At 55.5% G+C, this 20839-nt stretch overlaps 4 protein-coding genes across 4 annotated transcripts; 2 read left to right on the plus strand and 2 right to left on the minus strand.

Moving 5' to 3' along the window:
* Nucleotides 1–1098: 1098 nt before the first annotated feature.
* Nucleotides 1099–8442, plus strand: pks4 (polyketide synthase; the record flags this gene model as incomplete). The annotated part of the gene is made up of 18 exons (XM_007387118.1): nt 1099–1131; nt 1192–1293; nt 1347–1451; nt 1507–1607; nt 1658–1741; nt 1793–1877; nt 1930–2174; nt 2232–2806; nt 2863–4085; nt 4141–4286; nt 4324–4475; nt 4527–4662; nt 4713–4915; nt 4970–6357; nt 6413–6796; nt 6847–6915; nt 6968–7058; nt 7112–8442. 18 exons carry the CDS (start codon nt 1099–1101, stop codon nt 8440–8442), a joined length of 6453 nt encoding a protein of 2150 aa, XP_007387180.1.
* Nucleotides 8443–9853: 1411 nt separating this feature from the next.
* PUNSTDRAFT_54795 (uncharacterized protein) lies at nt 9854–12210 on the plus strand. Its single transcript, XM_007387119.1, has 14 exons — nt 9854–9979; nt 10069–10101; nt 10158–10177; nt 10246–10260; nt 10349–10387; nt 10478–10506; nt 10589–10602; nt 10670–10708; nt 10931–10990; nt 11074–11205; nt 11288–11339; nt 11437–11610; nt 11705–11753; nt 11839–12210. Exons 1-14 carry the CDS (start codon nt 9874–9876, stop codon nt 12202–12204), a joined length of 1128 nt encoding a protein of 375 aa, XP_007387181.1. The 5' UTR covers nt 9854–9873; the 3' UTR covers nt 12205–12210.
* Nucleotides 12211–12567: 357 nt separating this feature from the next.
* Nucleotides 12568–16714, minus strand: PUNSTDRAFT_74761 (acetyl-CoA synthetase-like protein; the record flags this gene model as incomplete). Its single annotated transcript, XM_007387120.1, is given in 18 exon segments — nt 12568–12765; nt 12827–13066; nt 13147–13212; nt 13276–13368; nt 13424–13684; nt 13749–14283; nt 14340–14495; nt 14552–14713; nt 14763–14940; nt 14988–15025; nt 15083–15230; nt 15251–15461; nt 15511–15564; nt 15622–15903; nt 15919–15954; nt 16006–16275; nt 16323–16358; nt 16418–16714. The coding sequence occupies 18 exon segments, from the start codon at nt 16712–16714 to the stop codon at nt 12568–12570; spliced, it is 3261 nt and encodes a 1086-aa protein (XP_007387182.1).
* A 1802-nt stretch (nt 16715–18516) lies between these two features.
* On the minus strand, nt 18517–20813 carry PUNSTDRAFT_107029 (general substrate transporter). Its single transcript, XM_007387121.1, has 8 exons — nt 20614–20813; nt 20447–20551; nt 20185–20379; nt 19897–20130; nt 19444–19843; nt 19176–19386; nt 18761–19109; nt 18517–18700 (listed from the first exon to the last, which is right to left on the minus strand). Exons 1-8 carry the CDS (start codon nt 20623–20625, stop codon nt 18647–18649), a joined length of 1560 nt encoding a protein of 519 aa, XP_007387183.1. The 5' UTR covers nt 20626–20813; the 3' UTR covers nt 18517–18646.
* Nucleotides 20814–20839: the final 26 nt, after the last annotated feature.

The following is a 20839-nucleotide window of genomic DNA, read 5'->3' on the forward strand; positions in this document are numbered from 1 at the left end:
GAGTTATTGTCGGGGAGAGAAAATTATTTGACAGTGTCTTATGGGAGAATTGCATTTTACATCGTGTATATGCACGGAAGAATCACGGGCTCATCATGCCCGGGAGTGATTTCTCGAGGTACGGCCGCCGGTGTGTATAGGGGAACAGAAATGTATATGGGAACAAACATGCCCACAAGAATCTTATCTAAATTCGACAAGTGTGTTCACAGATGGCTGTTCCAGTGGTCGTTTACCTTCCTTCCGGAGAGTCCGGGCTTGCCACAATAAGCCAGACATTCTTCCACGCATGTGAAGTCATCATGATGGCTTTAACCCGTAGACATGCGCAGGCTAGCTTCTTCTATCAATCATTCTATCTAACAGCATGTGCGGCGTGTGAGCCGGAGAGCCCTATTTTCAACAAATAGAGTGGACCATATCAGCCGTTTCCTCGGGAACTCTGTTGGGGGTATATCAGTATGCTTCGCACGCCACGATGGCACAACCATCGCGATACAATGCCTGACCAATGAACCATCAGTCTTCGCTATTCCTCAGACATCTTGCTGGACACCCGGATTAAGTCTCGACGTGATTGAGCCGCATTCTATTCCACGGCATCATCATATTGCTCCGCCCGGGGCTTTTGTTCAGTTTTGAGGGTCTTCACTTTCGCTATAAAAGACGATCCAAGGCCACTAATAATTGCCAACCATCCTGCACTTTTACTGCGATACTACGGCATATATCCCATGACCGGTATTGCTATCGTACGCAGCGTCTACTAAGGCTACGTCGGAATGTTCCTGACTACCCAGATAGGTCGGGATCGCCGTGGAGCTACCGAGTGGAACGTGCAAGAACACCAACTTCGACTATTCTTCCTTCATATCCTTTCTACTCAACGGCGGGGAGTCGTATGAGACGATCCCCCATGATCGCTTCGATATACAGTCGTAAGTAAACATTTCCGGGCAATGAACTACGCTCATCACTCCTTACAGCCTACAAGGTCGTAGTATAGGCCACGTACTCCCTCGTTATGGAACGTTTGTTAAGCATCTGGACTGGTTCGATTATATGGAGTTCGGCTTGACCACCAAGGATGCCCGCGCCATGGCATTGAGCACCCGTAAATTGTTGGAACTGGTTAGTGATTATTGAGGGATTATCTCATGACAGTGTACTGATGACTTCTATATATGTCAGTCATTTCTAAGCCTAGTAGACTCTGGGATCGATTACCGTGGTCAGAATGTGGGATGTTATATGTCCGGGATCTCCCACGATATCCACACGATATCCGGTCAGGTCAGTGAACCCTCCGAAACCTTGAATAAGGACTTCTGTTAATATATCCTCAGGATGAGTCAGAAGCGCAAGGTTCCTTTGCATGCCTGCCGGCAATGATAGCAAACCGTATAAGCTACCATTTGGATTTACGCGGACCGTCAATTCCCGTAGATACGGTACATTACCTATCATATACAACGAATGTCTTTCCATTCATCCATCCGTATGCAGGCATGTAGCTCTAGCCTCGTCGCTACACACCTCGCGGTTCAAGCTCTGAAGCAAGGGGAATGCAAAGCTGCTATCGTCGGAGGCGCTCAAATTAATTCGAGGTCAGGTTCATATACACGAGTAGCATGTATCACATTAACATCCGGATCAGATTTGTGGATTGGCTCAATTACACCCAGGGTGGTATCCTCTCTGCCGACGGTAGATGCAAGCCCTTCGACTCTTCTGCAGATGGGTGAGCCGAGTGTACACACCTGCACGGGATACATTGTGCTCATATACGCAGTTTTTCTCGTGGAGAGGGAGCCGTTGTGGTTGTTTTGAAGCCGATAGGACAGGCTATACAGGACGGTGATCATATATACGGAACAGTAAGTTCTTGTCATTCTGGACCATGCGGCAACATTGACGCATTTATTACAGATCCTGGGTACAGGTGTCAACTCGTCTGGAGCATTAGCACCCGTGAACGCGCCTGTGGCGTCCGCACAGGAGGAAGCGATGGTTCGCGCTTTCAGGGAGGCCTCACGAAGGCCCGACGAAGTTGACTTCATAGAGCTTCATGCCACTGGTACCGCTCGTGGGGACCCGACCGAAGCGAACTGGATTGGTTCGGCTTTCAAAAGGGACGACGATCTGCTCATAGGAAGTGTGAAGGGGAACATCGGGTGAGAAATATTGCTGTCAGTGAAACATTGTAGAAATGCTGACGCACGGTATTGTAGTCACTTAGAGATAGCTGCGTTCCTCGCGTCACTTGTCAAGGTCTGCGGAATTTTTGAAACAGGGCTCATACCACCCACAATTAACCTTAATACACCAAACCCTGCGATCAAGTGGGAGCAGTATCGTCTCCGAGCGCCCACTAAGCTCACACCGCTTCCCTGTCGCTCTTCATCTGGACGTTCGCTGGTTGCTATGACAAGTTCCGGAATTGGTGGAGCTAACGGTCATTGTGTCGTCGAAAGCCCTCCAAGCCCTCTGGAACGTTATTCGCGGAAGGGATCTCCTTTCTGGACAGCAGAAATGGTGCCATCCACCCATCTACTGGTGGTAGGCGGACTATCTCCACGATCAACCGCAGATATTATAAACACAATATGCGACAAGGACATACATCAAACAGAAGTTCCCTCGCTGGCGTTAGCATATGGGCGACGTGCGAGATCGATGACCTGGCGATCGTTCGCAGTAGTTGATGCTGGGAAGGACATACGCTTCAGCGATCCGGCGCTCGCAACGAAAACCAAACACCCTATTGTATTTGTGTTCTCAGGACAGGGACCACAGCATATCGACAGTAAGCGGCATAGGTTCTCTTATCTTTGCAGTGTCCATATTGAATGCGCTCGACAGTGGGGCGACAGCTCTTTCGGACTTGCCAGGTGTTCCGTGAAAGCGTCTTAGAATGCGATGACATCTACCAAAAGATCACAGGCGTCTCGTTGATCAGCTGCTACGGCCTTTTCGACGATGTCCGGACGGCCGAGAGTCTTGACGAGACATGGCCCATCGCACTCACCTTGCCAGCATTGACCATCGTCCAACTTGCCCTCTTTGATACCCTGGTTGACCTTGGCATCAAGCCTGATGCTGTCGTTGGACATTCCGCGGGAGAAACGGCAGTGCTATACGCGTCGGGTGCCGGATCCAAGGCGGCTGCGATCCAGCTGTCCATTGCTCGCGGTCGGTCTCTCAGCAGTCTCGAGGCCTGTCAAGGAACCATGGCTGCTTTGAGCTGCAACGTACAGGAGGCAGAACGTATCATCCAAGACGTTGCAGTCGATTTGGGTCCAGGCTGCCTGGAAATAGCGTGCTACAACGCTGACAAAGCCATTACACTCTCCGGAATCAGGTCGCACGTCGAGCGGGCTGTAGAGATCGCGTCGGCTGCTGGTATTTTCGCGAGGACACTGCGAACGCGGGTACCGGTCCATTCATCTATGATGAAACTTGTACAGAAGGACTATACAAGGCTAGTCAGCGACGCATTATCGGGTCATGCTTTACATGACTCGTCCATACCGGTCTTCTCCTGCGAGTCTGGCGGCCTTTTGCAATCCAAGTTGGATGCCGACTACTTCTGGGCGAACACTCGTGGGCCTGTTAGATTTCGAGACGCGATTTCTACCGTTATCGAAGAGAAAGGGGAGGTGATGTTTGTGGAGTTAGGTCCGCATCCGGTACTATCCGGTTACCTGTCCGAAATTGGCGGGAAGAAGAGCCTCGTCGTGTGCCCTATGCGTCGAGCAAACCCTAAGAAGCAAGAAGCTGAGGTTGAAGTTCATACGATGCTCACCGCACTCGGCAAGTTGGCCGTTGCTGGCTGCAACTCCATTGACTATGCAAGGCTCGTTGGACCCAACATCAAGCCATCTAGAAGTCTACCACCTTATCCCCTAGCTCCGAAGCAGATTGCTTATTACACACCCTCACATGAGACCTCGCGGTATCTGCAGCGAAGACGAGGGCCGCTGAATTATCCACAGTTGCGTGTTAATGGTCTTACCCACCCGGATCTCGCGCAGCATATCATCAAGGGAGAGCCTATCATGCCTGCTGCGGGTTACCTTGAAATGGTCAGTCTGTGTTGTGACTCATTGGCACGTAGCTCACTACATATGGGGAAATAAGGCTCTCGAGTTCGGCGCCCGGAAAATCTGGGACGTCGATTTCCTGTCCATAATCGCTCTGTCTTCGCCGCGTCCGGTCCCCATTGATGTGACTCTTGTCGGGAATCGATGGACAGTCAGATCGTCTTCAAGCTCTGAATCCCTTTCGTGGCCGCCGAAGGTGACGCGAACTTGTTTCCCGTAGTCGCGGTCGCGCTGACAAGGATAACGGACAACAGTTCGACCGGTTACATGCGACAGGTTTTCTCACCTTAGATGTCTCGGAGGAGGAACGTGCACCGGCTTCGGTCGACCTGGAAGCCGTTCGGAGTCGCAGTAAAGCCGTGGACGCGACGAGTACGTTATCCTCGTGCATTCTTGCTACTCAAGATTGACACCGCAGATCAGTGTTCTACCCGACCATGGCACATTTTGCCGGGTATGGGCATCAGTACCAGCGAATTGTCTCCATACGCCAGGGATCTGACGGGATACGGGATGAAGCGTTGATAGGCGTACGTGGCATGGATGCCGAGCTGAGAGAGTATGTGTTGCGTTTCATTCGGTTTCTCCAGTGCAATAATCGTCGAATAGATCCCCACGATACGTATTGCATCCGGCCATTCTAGACGCTGCCATTCACGCGACCGTTCATCCTCGACTCACCGGTTGTACGGACAAGAGAGTCTACTATCTTCCATCCAAGGTCAAATCTGTGATCATACACGACGCTTATCTCAGCTGCTCCTCACCGGAGTTGATATACGTGCATATCATCCAACGATCATGGACACCGAGTGCGACGTGCTTTCCCTGATCGAGTTACCCATCATGCTGACGATGGCGTATAGCGACGATGGTATATGACTGCGTTCTGTCGGGTCCTGAAGGCACAAAACTGCTAAGTATTGCCGGACTTGAGGTAGCTCGCCATGGCGACCCCTCAGCGAACGCGACTATCGAGAAAAGACACACCCTGGCATACGAAACCACGGAAAAAACGGTGACTAGAACATCTCCCACGGACGTCTCATGCCAAGTTACCACGCCTGCGGACAGTGCCTCGTTCCGTCACTTTCCGTATCAACAAGGACGCGAGATAGATCTACAACGCCGAATCGCTGAACTCGACCCGCTCTCCGACATTGCAGCATGGTTCACGGCGGAGGAAGGCATCGATGGACAGGCCGCACGAGGCTTCACAAGGTCCATTAGGCGCGAATATCCAGCATGGCGGGTCAAGCTGGCGGTGTTTGATCGCTTCTGGTCGAAGAGCGATCATGTTGGCATCGCCCGAGAACTGTCTTCGTGGAATGATGCAGAGGATGAAATCCTCGTGAGCCCCGAAGGCAAGGTCTGCGTACCTAGGCTTCGAAGTCTTTCACCACCCAGCTCTCGCGTACCCTTCTGTCCAGAGAAACCATGGATACTCGGAGACGGCGGCGTATGCCATACATCGTCACCCCCCACATCGAGCAAGGACGTCCGTGTCTCGATCAAAGTATCTGGCTTCCGTCAGTGCTCCGATTCTCTGTTCATCTTTCTGGGGCATACCGCGGAGTCTAACGATGCCGTAATGGGCATCACCGGAGGACCGATTGCCAACTTCATCATGTCTCACCCGGATTCGCTCTCGCCTTTACCTTCCGACCCCGAATATAGTGAGAGCGCTCCGCCGCTGACCGCCATCGCTATCATCGCTATCTCCATGGGCATCAGTGCGATCATACACCCTGAAAGACTACGGAGACGACGGATCATCGTCACTCATGCAGATCGCAACCTCGGTCGCGACCTTGTGAAAATACTGCATGCCCTGTGTCTTGATGTCACCGCCATAGCCAGCACGGTATCCATATACGACTTGAGCGTTTACACTGGCACTGGTGCTAGCTTCATTTTAAGCGGCTACAATAGTCCCGCCGACATAGATATTCTAGCCGGGGCCTTGGACGCGAACGGAAAGATGTTTCTCTGGGATCATCCGACGACTGGACTCATGAGCTATCTTGAACGAGAGCCCTGGAACATTGGAGACGCTCTACGCCTCTCATCTAGCACTCCCTCGTTACGCAATATACGCCATCGGCTTTCTGCCCCTCTCTCGCTCGTGCCCCACCCTCCAACTTTGGGCGAGATGGTACCAAGTGTCGGCAACCTATTTTGTCATGAGAAAGCATACCTCCTTGTAGGCGGAATCGGCAGTGTGGGGTTCCAAATAGCGCTGTGGATGTATGAGGTGAGTCTCCGCGTCGCGAACACTGCATTTTCAGATGCACTGAGCTGTGGATTAGCATGGTGCACGACACATTGTCATGACATCTCGGTCTGGTCGCGATGGCCTGCGCAAGCGCGATGATTCGCTCTCTCTGCGAGCGCTCGCTTATATGGAGTCTCTGAGTGATCTAGACCTCAAGCTCCATGCCGTTGACGCCGTATCGCTCCCTGAAATGACATCTCTAGTGCAGAGTTGCGCGTACCCAATTTCGGGTTGTATGTTGTTGACAGCGGTTCTGAGGGACCGTACATTTGCCCATCAAACGCAAGAGTCCTTCGACGCGGTGTACGAGTCGAAGATAGAGGCTTTCAGGGTACTTTCGGAGGCTCTTCCGATTGACTCTTTGGACTGGTTCGTCGCCTTCACGTCGGTATCTGGATTTTTCGGAAGTGCGGGCCAGGTGAGTTGCCATAAGCTGCTCAGACAAGTTCTGTTGACATATTTTGATAGACGAACTACGCTGCCGCCAATGTTGCTCTGGAGGGGCTTGTTGAGCCATATCCAAATGCATTCGCCATGGTTCGTAGGTTATATGATCATGCCCCGACCGCTTTCTGAGTTACACCTGCAGGTTGCTCCTATGATCATTGATAGTACCATTGCGGACCCTCGTAATGCATCTCATCTCAGGCACCTTTCAGATTGGGGATTCACGGCGCGAGGTCGGTCTCGCACCCCAAGTTGCGATGATGATCGTCACTCACAAGGTTCATAGAACTCTGCAATTGTATTGAAGACGGCATTCGCAGACTCGCCGACGGGCCTTTCGGTCTGTACGTCCCCGACTTCCATTGGAATCGTGTGGCTGGCCGGCTCGGTAGATCACCGGTGTTCGAGCACCTGCTTACGCCTGACGAGCCATCAGAGGGTGCAGAGATCAACGAGTTGACGCTCGATCATCTCGTGATGCACGAGTTGGACATATCGCCGGACAACTTTTCCCCGGCCGTTCCATTGACCTCGTACGGGCTTGATTCCCTATCTGCTGCAAGACTATCCGCCGCCCTGCGTCCCTTCTTGGAGATTACCCAAATGCAGCTCTTAGCAGACGTCTCCTTGAACGACATACGCACGAGGACGGAGGAGAAGAACTTGTCTAGCGCGAGCCCCGCGCAAGACATGACGCGCAAGAATTTGCGCCCACAGACCGGAGGTTTCGATTGGAAGAACTTCCATCGTAGTGGGGAGACAATCATCAAGATTGTGGATACCGATGATCATGATGCGATTCCGCTCATATTGATCCATGGCACTAGCGGGAATGGGCAAGGGTTCTACCCTCTCAAGGACATGTTCACGACGCCACTCTGGATGATGCAGACCACCCCCGAGACGCCATTCGGCTCCATGAACGAAACTGTCGAGTTCTATCATCGCGAGATCAAAGCTGCGCGGCCGAAGGGACCCTATCGATTGGGCGTTTTCTGCGCGACATCGCCCATGGCGGTGGAGCTGGTCAGGAAGTTTGAAAGAGGAGGGGATTGCGTACTGCAGCTGGCGTTCCTCGATCACTTCCCGTCCATATTCTGCGAAGTCCCCGGCGCTCCTGATGCACAGACTCTCCGGGATGGAGCGATGAGCTCTGCATACATTAAGGATGCCTTCAACGTGCTTCTTCAAGCATACGAAGACGACCGCGCACCATCACGCCAGCGCATGAAAGGCGAGCTCCTTTCCTCATTCCTCGGCGAGCCTGTGCGCCCGTCTATCCAGGTGTACCACGATAATTTCGTCTGTATCGTCGGAATGATCGTCAAGTACCTATTGGAAGCCGTCCCAGCTGAAGTACGAGCCGAAGTTGGGGATGATCCTGGTCGCTTCGCCTCTGCGCTCAAGGACGTGCTTGCTCAGAGGATGCGGGAATTGAAGGCACCGTTCACAGTGTACAAGGCGCAGTGCGGAGTTCTCGCAGCAAATGATACAGAGCACTTCTGGGCCGACTTTGGAGTGGAGGAGCGAAATATCGTCCAGGTGCCTGGCGGGCATTTCGACATGTTCCAACAAGAACGTTTGGCACGATCACTCGAGTATGACTGGAAGTTTTAACGACACATTGTAAAGACTACCTGTTTTGTTTTTTTCTCTGCCTCTACGTCGGATTGTTAGGGTTTTTTTCGTCTGTCCCTTCCGTCGTCATGCAAAGCATCTCCATATCGTCGCTTCTTCGCCGTCGGGAACACCCGCATAGCCTCGAGCCTCCTTGACCGCCCACCCGCCTCCTAGGTTCCCCATTTATCGACGAGTCACGGTGCGTTCTGTCCTGCGTGATCATCGCATCAAGGGCGTTTCGGGGGTTTAAGAATCAAAATGCAGGGCGTAAGAATGGCTGCAAGTATCGGGGTGGGAACGACCCGCTACTGATCGTCGTAAGGTTCATTGCGGGCCTAGGGATCAACAGACACGCGCGCACGCGTGTGTGTGCGACGGTAGTGTGCGGTGCGCGCCGTAAGTCACTGGTTCGCGAAAGCGTATCGAAACGTATCGAAACGCGAGGGATATGCCGATCCTGCGGTTGTTTGGAAGAAGGAGAGGGTGGGATGCAAACGTAGATTAGGTTCAAAAGAAGGGCGGATCGTACCCCTTCGATAGGTTGACACCCCCCCCCTCCCTCCCGCATCGACTTCGAGTTCGATTGATGTTGATACGTGGGCTCGACGGTAACGCCTTTCGCGTTCTTTTTTTTAAAACATACGGTTAAACGTTCATGATCGTGGCTGCGTTCCGCCATTATTATTATTACATTTACTGGGACCGTTCGGGTCTCAGCTCCCTATCTCGAGATTACATAGAACGTGGATATGCAGGCCGTCGGGGGTCATCAATGTTAAGTCACCGAAGGGCGGCGATATCGATGGGACGACGACGGCGTATCTGTCCAGAGGTGGAGGTGAAGCCTAGGCCGCCACGACGGTCGAAATGCCAAAACCCAAGGATAACTTGAGCGAAAAGTAGCTTTGACGTGTGAGAGGGGGAGTCAGGGACCGGCATGTTAAAGCACGCGTGGGCGGAAGCAATTTGCAATTTGGCCGTCCGGGGTCTTTGTGAATACCGGGAGGGGGGTCCCGTACGAAATCATGTTGATGCATTGCTGCCTATTGCTGCCTATCTCCATTAGCGCGCCGTCTCACCGACATCAACGAGACCGACATACCCATCCCATGGTCTACCGCTGTTGCCCCTCGAGTCGCTTCGACCCGATCAGATGTAACGTAGCCCCCCCCGCCCTGTCCAAGTTAAGTGTGCCCCCGCTCCCGTACTTGGCCATCGCATCCGCATCTCGGGCGCTCCTCCGCCCCGCGCGCAGACCCGTTCCTGTCGCCGCCCTGAGGCCTGGGAACCCCATCCACGCCCCTCGCGCTGCTTAACAGGTCCCCGAGTCGGAGGCCTATCGTCTCCCCGTGCAGCGCCTCCACCACCGCCCTCCTCCTCCTCGCAAGATCCCTCCACCCCCGGCGAACGCACCGTCAAGACGCAGCGATGAACAACGCCACCGTGCCCGCCGGCCCGCCCGAGCTCCCGCCCTCGGTCCTGCACGCGATCTACCAGGCCGTCGGGAACACCCAGGCGGCGCGGTACAACTACCGTAAGCCCGTCCCCCCGCCCCCTCCCTCGCTTACGAGCTTTCGGAGGCGTGCTGAACGCCGGTCCTTTTGTCTCGCGCTTGCTTGGCAGTCGCGTTGGCGATATGCTTCTTGTACGACATGTGTAAGCGCAGCCCTCCCCCTCCCTCTCGTAGAAGCTGAGTAAGATGTTCGAAACAGCGTTAACGTTCGCGGACGAGGTGCGTTTTTTTACTTTGGATATGCGGGGTTCGCAGCTATCGCGTTCTAACCCGTCGTTCCTGCGCAGGTCGAGTTCATATGGGCGAGTCGTCTCTCCTCCCCCTCTCCTCGACGAGTCGAGTCGATGCGCCAGCAGTCGCACTAATACCCCACCAACCCCCACACAACAGATGCGGCCCGCGTCGCTGCTCAAATACCTCTTCATCGCGGTACGCCTGACCCCCCCCCCTCCTCTCTCTCCTTGTGCATCGAAAACCGAATAGCCCTGATCGATCTCCTACCCCTCCCCGCACACACAGAACCGGTATCTGTCGCTGCTCCAGAGCATGTAAGATACATACCCCCTCCTAACGGGACTCGGAAAAAAAACTTGGCTCATCCGTGGTCTCTTTACCCTTGGCGCTCCACAGTTTCAGCCCGAGCAGTAAGCACACCTCCGCTCCCCCCCCTTTACACACATACTCTCTCATCCTCTAACCCCGAAACCGCAGTATTCCTCTACACCGGCCTGAACCTCTCGAGATCCGTACGTCGCAGCCGCTCCCTCCCCTTCCTCCATCGCTCATCTCCTCTATCCTCTAGGTGTAAGCACCCTCGCCATTCCTCCCTAACGCCCCCCGTCGCCTCTCATCGACCAGTTCTCCCTCCCCTCCACCCGCAGATGTGAGTAAACCCCCCTCCCCCAGTCGCCTCCGACCTTGCGTCACCGAACCGAAAAACTGACCGGGGTCCCGGGTGTGAACCAAACGCAGGCGCCGGCTTCCTCATCTGGCAATCCGCCGAGGCGCTCATCAACTTGGCCATCATCGACGGTAAGCGTCCCAACCCCCCCCCCTCACCTCACCTCCTCCCTCTTCTCTCCCCAGCAGCGAGAGCTGACACGCACACCCCGCAGCGATCCTGATCATCCGGATATGGGGCATGTACGCCGGCTCGCGCGCCGTCCTCCTCTTCCTCTCCGTCTTCGCCGCGATAGGCTGGGCCGCCAGCGTCGTCCTCATGTCCGTCTCTCTCAGCCGCCACCCCAGTGCGTCGTAATCTCTACCACCCCCCCCTTCCCGCTCCCCCGCTGCCCCCGCTCCCCCGCTCACGTTCTTCCCCCTTTCCAGTCGTCTCCCAGCCCGACCCCGGCTTCGTCGTCTGCGCCGGCACGCTCCCCTCGTACGTTTTTTTTTTCCACGGTCCCCCGCCCCTCCCTCCCCAAAATCCTCACCCAATAACCCAATAACAAAATAATCAATTTTTTTTAAAAAAACAGATACTTCGCGGCCTACTGGATCCCGATCCTCGCCGTCGACCTCACCTTCGCCGGCTTCATGGTCTACAAGGGATACCTCAACTGGCGCGCCGACACCGTCTCCGTCCTCACCGGCATCTCCGGCCGGCACCTCGCCAACCTCCTCGTGCGCGACTCGGTCATGTACTACCTCTTGTTCGTAAAAAAAACATCCCCCACACACACACCCGTGCTTCTCGTGACACTGTTCTCGCGCGCAAGCTGATTTTTTTGACGCCATGGTATATAGTATTAACGCCGTCTACGGCATGAACGCCGCGATGTGGTTCTGGGCGCCCGTACGTGTTTCCCTTCCCTCCTCTCCCTCTCCCTCTCCCTCTCCCTTTTTTTGCTTTCGTCTTCTGAATATCTGAGCGAAAACAGGAAACGCTCATCGAAGCCGCCGCGCCCTGGGGCATCTTCCTCCCCACGATCATGGTCGCCCGGCTCGTGCTCAACATCAAAGCCGACGCCGAGCGCGGACGCGGCTCGGGCGACACCACCGAGCTCACCACCTTCGACGCCGCCGCGTACAACGTCCACTCGGGCACCCACTCGGGCTCTCACGCCGGGTCCGGGGCGAGGGGCGGCGGGAAGAAGATGCCTCACAACAAGGGTTCGATCAACTTTGCGCACTCGGCGGTGGACTCGATGGGCTTTGGGTACGGCGAGGAGTCGGAGATCGCGAGGACCGAGGAGTCGGGGTCGGGCGGGTACGGGGGGACGTCGGTCGAGGGCAAGGCGTATTGATTTTTTTTTTCCCCATGCCAAAAACGTCTGGATTTTAACGTTATGATCGGGATGTATTTGCTCACGTCGATGTTGGGATTTTTTGTGTGTGTTGTATTGTTACCTGTGCTATTCGATGTGCTTTTCGTGACTGTGCTTGTGAGACGAGAGCGCAAGGCATATGGTTTTTTTTGGTTGCCAAACACGCGAGTTTACAGGCAGGATCCCAAGGAAGCGACATCAGGGGCAGAAAAGCGGAAGGACAAGACCTCGACAGCACCGTGAGCCAGATGTTGTAACCACCACCTCCCAAGACCAAAGAGAACACTATGCGTCATTTCGAGCGGGAATTCCACGAAACGAGCGTCCGAACATGCCAGACTTTTACGCCGGCAAGAAGCCCTGAGCCCGCCACCAGCGCACCCATCGCTCCGCGTCCTCCTTGCCCAACGCGTGCAAATCCCGGAGAGCCGGGCTGACGTTCGCCGCGCGCTCGACGGCCATACCCGCGACCCCGAACGCCTCCGAGCCTCCGCCCGCCCGCTCGAACGCGCGGAAGAAGTCGAGGAGCTTGATCGCAGGCTACGAAACGAGGCCGCTCGTCAGCTCAGCCCCGGCTGGCAGAGGGGAAGGTGATACTCACCACGTCCCGCAACGTTCCTTCGCCCGCGTCGCTCGCGCGCTTCTCGACTTCCCTCAGCCACTCCGCGTACGGTACGAGCTTCTGCCCGCCCGCGACGGCGGCGGCGACGGCTGACACGAGCTCATGCCACGGCGACCGCTTCGGGTGGGCGAGGTTGACGACCGGCGGAGCGTCGATCTTCAGCGCCGCGACGTCCGCGAGCGCTCGCGCGGCGGTGTCCATCGGCACCCAGCTCACGGCCTGTTGTCGAGGGTGCATGCCCCAGGTTAGAACAAGACAGTTCCCGTTACGTGGTGCGAATCGACGAAACGGATGCGCACCCCGTCGACGTCCGGGAAGATCCCGAGGGAGATGCTCGATTTGACCAGGATAGGGAACCAGTCCGTCTGCGCGCGGGAGCAAGAGGTCGAGTCAGCCAGGGATTGAACGTGCGCTCGAGGAGAACTCACGGTAGACCACACGCCGACGGCGTTGTCGCCCGAGAGCTGGCCGACCCGCACGACCGTCGCGCTCAAGCCGAGGACCCTAGCGCGCAAAACGAGCTGCCGAGGCAGCGGGTCAGCGCCTATACGCCCGCGGGGAACAGCGCCGACTCACGCTCTCCGCGACGTGCTTGCTCTCGCCGTACCCGGTCCCTACTGCGTATTGAGGTGCGAGCGCGTCTTCCGGGATATCGCCCGGCCCTTGCCACGACTGGCCCGCTGCGACGGAGGACGTGAACGCGAACCGCGCGCTAGTTTCTATGGCGAGCCGCAGGAGGTTCGTCGTGGCCTTGACGTGGCTTTCGAACGACGAGAGGGTGAGGTTGAAATCGAGCCTCCAGGCGTTATGGATGACGAGGTGCACGCTAGACTTGATCTATGAAAGTCCAGATAGAATATCAACGCGCGATACGGGATTGGGTTAGCGGGCAAGCACGAACCTCCGAATACAAGTCGTTCGCGAGCCCGAGTTGGTCGCGGGAGGTGTCGCCGTCGACAAACACTACCTTCGCATCCAACTGAGCCATGTCGACCTTCAACTCGCGCGTTTTGAACGAATCCAGCTGTCGGTGCCTGGACCCTACTCCCCGGACGGCTCGGTTGACGGCATACACGCGCGCGACGTTCGTGGCGTTCAGCAGCGCATGAAGCAGGTATGATCCCAAGCTGCCGGTGGTGCCCGTCACCAGCACCGTGACCGGATCCGACGCTTGCGAGTACGCGTCCCTGACAGATGTCGACCCCAACTTCTCGGCGTATCGTTCATACATGGAGGTCATCCCCTGCACATGCGCCTTTGCTATATCCGCCGGGTCCTTGGGTTGGTGGTTTTGCGCCACGGACTCGATCGCGGAGGCGAGGTCGGAGACGACGGGGTGCGTGTACACAAAGCCTTGATCCACGCCCGCTACAGATTGAGGCGCCCTCGCACGCAGGGCGGCTATGACGCGATTGCGAAGGAAGGTAGCTCCGAGACTGCCCATGGACATCAGCACGGGGACAGGACTGGGTAAAAGAGAGGGTACACGTACCTGTCCATTCCGAGCACGAAGAGATCGGAGCTTGCATCTGGCGAGGTGGATGGAATGAGAGCTTCTGCTTGCTTGATGAGCCAGGCGGTGATCGACTCTTTATCCCAAGCATCCGGAATGGAGTCCAGCTGCATCGAGTCTGCAACGGTGTCGTATCTGCGACTCGTTCAGTGAACGGTGTTATTGATGAACCGTGCAGGACGCCGACGTACAGCGCGTCGATTTCCGCAGAATACAGCTCCAGGGCAGCCTTGCGCTGCACGGTTCCCTTGCCGGCGCGTGGCAACGGCTTGTCGGGATGTGTAACGATGATTAGCTCCTTGAATATCCTGGCAAAGTCCGGGGCATCTTTGCTTGCGTCGACGAGCGTGGGCCTGCGGGATATGATCAGAGACGCCGATACGGAATACCTGCCATACGTACCAGATCGCGTTCCTGAACTCTGCGAGACCAGCCTGATCCGACGGATCTATGGCGTGGGCGGGCTTGGGTTCGAGGAGAATACCGGCTTGGTCTCTTGCGCGGCCGAACATCACTGCCCCCTGGACGAGAGGGCTGGCAAGCACCAGACCTTCGATTTGAACCGGCACGATTTTCTCCCCTTCCAATCTTATGAGAAGATGCTGAAGACCTTGAGATCGAAGTTACCTGTTGCCAACACGATGACGTCGTCCGTCCGCCCAACACTGCGTGAAGTTTCGATGAGCACCATAATGCCCTCTTGCGCGACAGACTGGACTTACATTCGCCACAGTCCTTCTTTGGTAGGATGCTTCTCGAACAGATCAGAAGTAGCGTAGCCTCGAACGTCGGGAAGGTTTTCCACCGAAGGACGATGAGTTGCAGTTGTCTGCGAGTCCGAAGTGAACGTCCGCGCAGGAACAATGCCATCTTACTGACCAGATATTGACACTCGTATAGACCATTCTCCTGCGGGGCAAACCGCGGCTTTACCGTAGGGTCAAAGGCAATCCACGCCCACTCGAAGGGGTCCATGTCAGGGCGAGGGAAGAAACTGATGGGCGCGCCAAATTCTGTACCGCCGTAGACAGTGGTCAGTTTGACGCCTTGGTGGACCAGTCGATCGCCAATATCGTGGGCCAGAGGACCTCCGGTGAAGGACTACAGCAAGTGAGCGAGTATACTCATCCCGTATGTCGCTCAAACACACCACTGCGTCCATGGCCCGCAGGACCTCGAGCGCGGACTCGGACTGAATCCATGCCTAGGTGGAAGATCATATCAATATCTATCTAGTCCTACGCAGCATGATGGTACGAACCTCCAGAAAGGCCGGAACCGTTGGCAACGCAGTTGTACCTGTGGCCTTAGCGGCCTTCAGCGTGTTGTCTGGATTAGGCATCGTTGGAGGACTTTGAGGCTGGAACACGGCGATAGGACGCCCCGATGACAGCGGGGCGCAAATTTGCATCATGACCCCCAAAGTATGAAACGACGGAAGAGCCATCGATCCGAAGATGACATCGCCTGATCTTTTTCGTCCCCCTGCCGCTGATTCTGGGTATTCTCTATCACGTTCACGAAAGAACGGGCGCTGTTGCCACTCACCATGCGTGACCCAGTGTGTGAGCGTTTCGTGCGTCAAGGAAATCGGCTAATCCGGCCGTATAAGATGGATCTTTTCGAACGAAACACTGACACAAACCTTAGGAAATCCAGTAGATCCTGAAGAATGCAGATACAATGCGATATCGTCTTTAGCGAGGTTGGGCGAAGTCTCGTAAGGATTGAAAGGCTGGTCGACAGTCTCGTGACCAAGGTGAGGAAACAGGTCTGCTAGCGCCGGTAGCTCGTTTATTTCGATCTCACGGCCTGCTTGCTTCAGCGCGTCGACGACAACGTCTATCAGAGGCCCGAGAGTACTCCGTGTCACTACCATGCGGGTGCAATCGGTCTTGCTGAGCATGCTGACAACCTGGCAGCTGTTCAAAATAGAAACTTGAGGAGGATGGAGCAGCTTACCGCCGGTGGCGAATTGCGCGGGGAAAGTGGGAATGGCTTGAGATAGGTTTCATGTTAAACGACAATTTCGATTGAAGAGGAAATGAATTACTTACGATATATCCCGCCCTCATCACCCCAATGATGGTGGAGGTGTATGAGAGAGTATCGCAGTGAATGAGGAGTGCGATGACGGGTCTTGCATGATTAGGACGAGGCCCCAACGAAAGCGCAACGCGGTGCGTAGCTCTCGTGAACTCGAAGAACGTTACGCGAATTAGATCGTGCGGGTCCTTTGCATCTTGAGAGGAGTATATCGCGAAGGGAAGATTCGCGTTCTTTGTCGAATGGAAATCAAGCAGTCCGGGGAGCGACAGCCCTGCATCGAGAGGAGGCAGTGCGATCGAAGCCATCTAGTCGTGTTGAAGAGTGATTGCAGCGCTGTTGATGATGTAGAGCAGAGTAACCTCCATCCTCTTATAAGGAGGGAATGCAGTTCGTAGCGCGAAGAATGATCGAACCTTCGACGGACTGAATCCTTTGATGACCAAAGGCCCGGGTATGACATCCGGTTGAAATGTGTGGGAATCGCAGGTGAACTTCGCGTTATCAATCGAGGACCGCCCTGGACGCGCGTCGGAAGCGTTGCAGGTGGAGATAAAAGGAACAACGATGGCGAGTTGAGAGGGCTGCAGTGTCAGGGGTCCTGTTTCGTAGAGCGCGATGGCTGGAAATAAGTATCTGATGTGAGGGCGCGTTGGCTGGAAATACCTGATACAAAGGATAACGCCGAGCGCACTCAATCAACAAAGTTATCTTGAAGCTATGTCGGCACACCCCGCGTCGGCAATACGTGTAGTACCTGAGACCCATATGGAGCCCGTCTTCTGACACCAGTGATGCAGAGGTCTGAGGAGGCATACGTAACACGCAATGCGCGATGGCATGTCGATCAAGTGCTCTCAGCGGGATCTAAACTGGAGATTCGTGCAGGCAGGCTCGGAGAGGATCATGTCACGCGCTTTACCACGGCGTAACTGATAAACATCGTGGATTGTTCATCCTGATGTTCGTTCCGTGAAGCCTCGCCCAACGCGTGTCGCGTCATAACAAGCGCATCGCGCCAGCAAGGCGCTGCGGGGATAGTCTGACTGTATCGAATGGGTACGAATCATGTAAGCAACTGGTCATTCACCAGCCAACTTACGACTCGGATCTCAATGGTATTACCTCCGGATGGTGTTAAAGTGACTATAAGGCGCTTGATCCGCAGCCCCGAGTCGGAGTACTGGGTGATGACTGTAGTACTGCTTCTTAGCTTCTTCGTCGGAGTCATGGAGGATAGTTGTACGAACTTCATTACGCAGAACGAGTTCAGGGGGGTAGCTGGGGTCTGCAGCAAGCATCGCACGCCTGAATGCGATCCAGGCGGGGAGAATCGCTGAACTTTTCTAGAGACGAGTTCGTGTGCATGAAACTTTTCAGGCGCTGTGAGGCGCTTGGTGCTAGCGAGTCTTTCTTGGAAGGTCGTACTTGTCCTTGACTTCGAGTCTCTGGTAGCTCATCTAGTGTTCGTGAGCTACACTGAACTCGTCCCAAATACGTTTCAGCACCTGACTCGAGATCAACGACATTCACGTACCTGCGGGGCTGGGCCCAGCTTCGAGCTGGCCGTTACCATCACGAAACCAAGCACGCAGCCAAAATGCACGAGAGCGCACCGTCACGCATATCCATAGCATGTAGCGACCTGAGGCGTTGAGGGAGCAACAGCTGACCAATTTCTGATCATACCGAGGCGCCGTCAGAAACGCATATAACGCCAAGTACGGACTACACCCAGCCCAGTGAAGATAGAGCAACCACTATCGAACGTCGCTTGCAGAACTTACCTTCGGACGCCGCATGCAATCTACTCTCCACCATAGGTTATGATTAACGCCTTTTTCGGTAGGTACGTCGAACCGACTCTTGACGTTGCCTGAGCAGATACCCCATCCGCGTGAATTAGTCATAATCGTCGCGTAAGTGCTGCTTCCAGTTTCGAAGCTTTCCACCGCACAGCTGCGCCGAATGTGTAGGGAGTACTAAGTGAGTGTATGTGGAGGGAACTTGCAACTGGTCTCGCGTCAACTCGTGTCGCGGAAACGGAACAGATCCAGAGCCACGTGCGCATCCCGACTCCCGGGTCCCTAATATGGCAATGCCGCGACATGATACCAGAATGCGTTCCGTTTCCATTGAGGGGGTCGTGATAGCGATACATATACTCGTACAATACCGAGCTTTGAGAGCACGGCAGCTGTAATCATGAATGAAACGTCTCGAAACAGTTGGAAAGCTGTTCATTGAGGAGTGACGGGCTCCTTTTCGTCTTTGCCCTCGTAGTCGTGCACCCGCTGAACACGCAATCCGTGAGCTCCTCGCCGCCCCAATATTCAAAAAACCCAAAAGCTCACCACTTCGTTCTTGACTTGTTCGAGCGTCTTCTTCCCCACGTCGCGCTTGATCGCCCAGGCGGTGAACACGTGTCCCTGGTCGAAGATCTCCTCGACCTCCTCGAGCGTGCGGCCGGCCGTCTCGGGGAAGCAGAAGAAGATGTGGATCATCGCCGCAAAGTTGAACGTGCCGAAGATAAAGTAGGTCTTGTACGCGATGTTCTGCAGCCCGGGCGGGACGGCCCAGGCGAGCGCGAAGTTGAACGCCCAGTTGGTCGCCGTCGCGAGCGAGACGGCTTTGGAGCGCACGCGCATCGGGAAGATCTCGGCCGGGTACGTCCACGAGACGGGGCCCATCGTGATCGCAAAGCTGAGGCGCAGAGAAAAGAAGGCGTGAGCGGAGAAGGAGAGGGAGAGGGGATGGATGTGTACTTACGAGCAGACGAAGAGGTACGAGCAGACGATCACGGCGCGCGTGACGGATTTGTGGCCGTCGATGACCCACACCGGGCTGTTGTCGACGGTGCCCCAGTGGCCGAAGCGTCCTTGAAGACCGCCGACGAGCATGAGCCAGAAGCCCATCAAGCAGGTGCCGATGAGGAGCATGGGGCGACGACCCCACCTGTCGATGTAGATGATCGCGGGAACTAAACAGTACCAATGAGACATCGAAGAAGATTAGAGTTTGCGGAAGATTGACATACCGGTGAGCGCGACGTTGAGCACGTATTGCACCGAAGACGCGATGAGGTTCCCGCGACGACCGGTCAAGCCCGCGCCCTGGAAGACGTAGACGATGTAGTACATCATGATGTTCATCCCGGACAGCTGACTCCACATCTGGAGGGAGCAGCCGAGGCCGACGCGGCGGAAGATACCGGGCTTGAGCAGGTCCGTCCACGACTTGGCGCCCTGGGTGCGCTCGAAGTACACCTGGGACTTGATCTCCTCGTACTCGAGCTGCACGAGTTCATCGTTCGCGTTCCCGCCGGCGTGCAGGTCCGCGAGGATCTCGAGCGCCTCGGGCTCGCGGCCGTGGTCGATGAGCCAGCGAGGCGACTCGGGGAAGAACATCATGCCGAAAGAGAGGAGGATCGCGGGGATCTGGATACATGCGTCAGTATAGTGGCCGTTGGGAGGAGATGCGGTTGTAGTACCATCTGAAGACCCCATGGGATACGGAAGGACGCAGCACCATCGATATACGAGCATCCGAACTGAACGAAGTACTGCAGGAGGATACCCCAAGTGATCGACCATTGTTGCAGGGAAACCATACGTCCACGGATGTGGGGTGCGGTGATCTCGGACTGGTAGATCGGCACCACGGCAGAGGCAAGACCAACGCAAAGACCTGAAATGATACGACCGACGACCAACATGCCACGGTTCTGACGAATAAGATGTCAGATTCCAATCGTAATCGACGTATACATAGTGTTCACCTGCGCCGCGCATTGGAGGATGGAGCCGATGACCCAGAGATATCCGGAAAGGATGACGACCTTCTTGCGGCCGATCTTGTCCGCGAGTGAAGTGACGATGAGGGCGCCGATGAACGAGCCCGCTGGCATGGACGCCGTTATGGCGCCTTGGGCATTGCCGCGCGGCTTACTGAACACCTTGTCATATGCCGGCGCCTACGCAGCCAAAAAAAACACATCGATCAGACCCATCGTCCAAGATCAAATACATCCTGCGACTGACGTCGATAACGCCGGACATGGACGAGATGTCCAAACCGAACAGGCCGCCGCCGATGCAGGCGAAACCGCCCACGATGTAGGGGTTGGCCGCGATGGCCGTATTGTACTACGAATTCACGAACGTCAGTTGTTTCATCCAAAGCGACGTAGACGATAGACGGCACATACTCCTTTGCCCATGCTTGCGGCGCTCGTACCGGCGTTCGGCGATACTTTGACGAGTACAACTACCGGGTGATGGCAGGGAAGGCGTCGAAGAGCAGCGCCATTCGTCCAACCAGTTTATGTAGCGCCGAAGACAGCTCGCGGTCCGAGCCCTGCCGGGGCGCTATCACACTCTCCGTCGCCTAGCGTGAGCGAGAATATGGCGGCAGGGTGGGCCATGAGAACGACG

Source organism: Punctularia strigosozonata (genome assembly GCF_000264995.1).
Source record: "Punctularia strigosozonata HHB-11173 SS5 unplaced genomic scaffold PUNSTscaffold_13, whole genome shotgun sequence".
Classification (NCBI taxonomy): domain Eukaryota; kingdom Fungi; phylum Basidiomycota; class Agaricomycetes; order Corticiales; family Punctulariaceae; genus Punctularia; species Punctularia strigosozonata.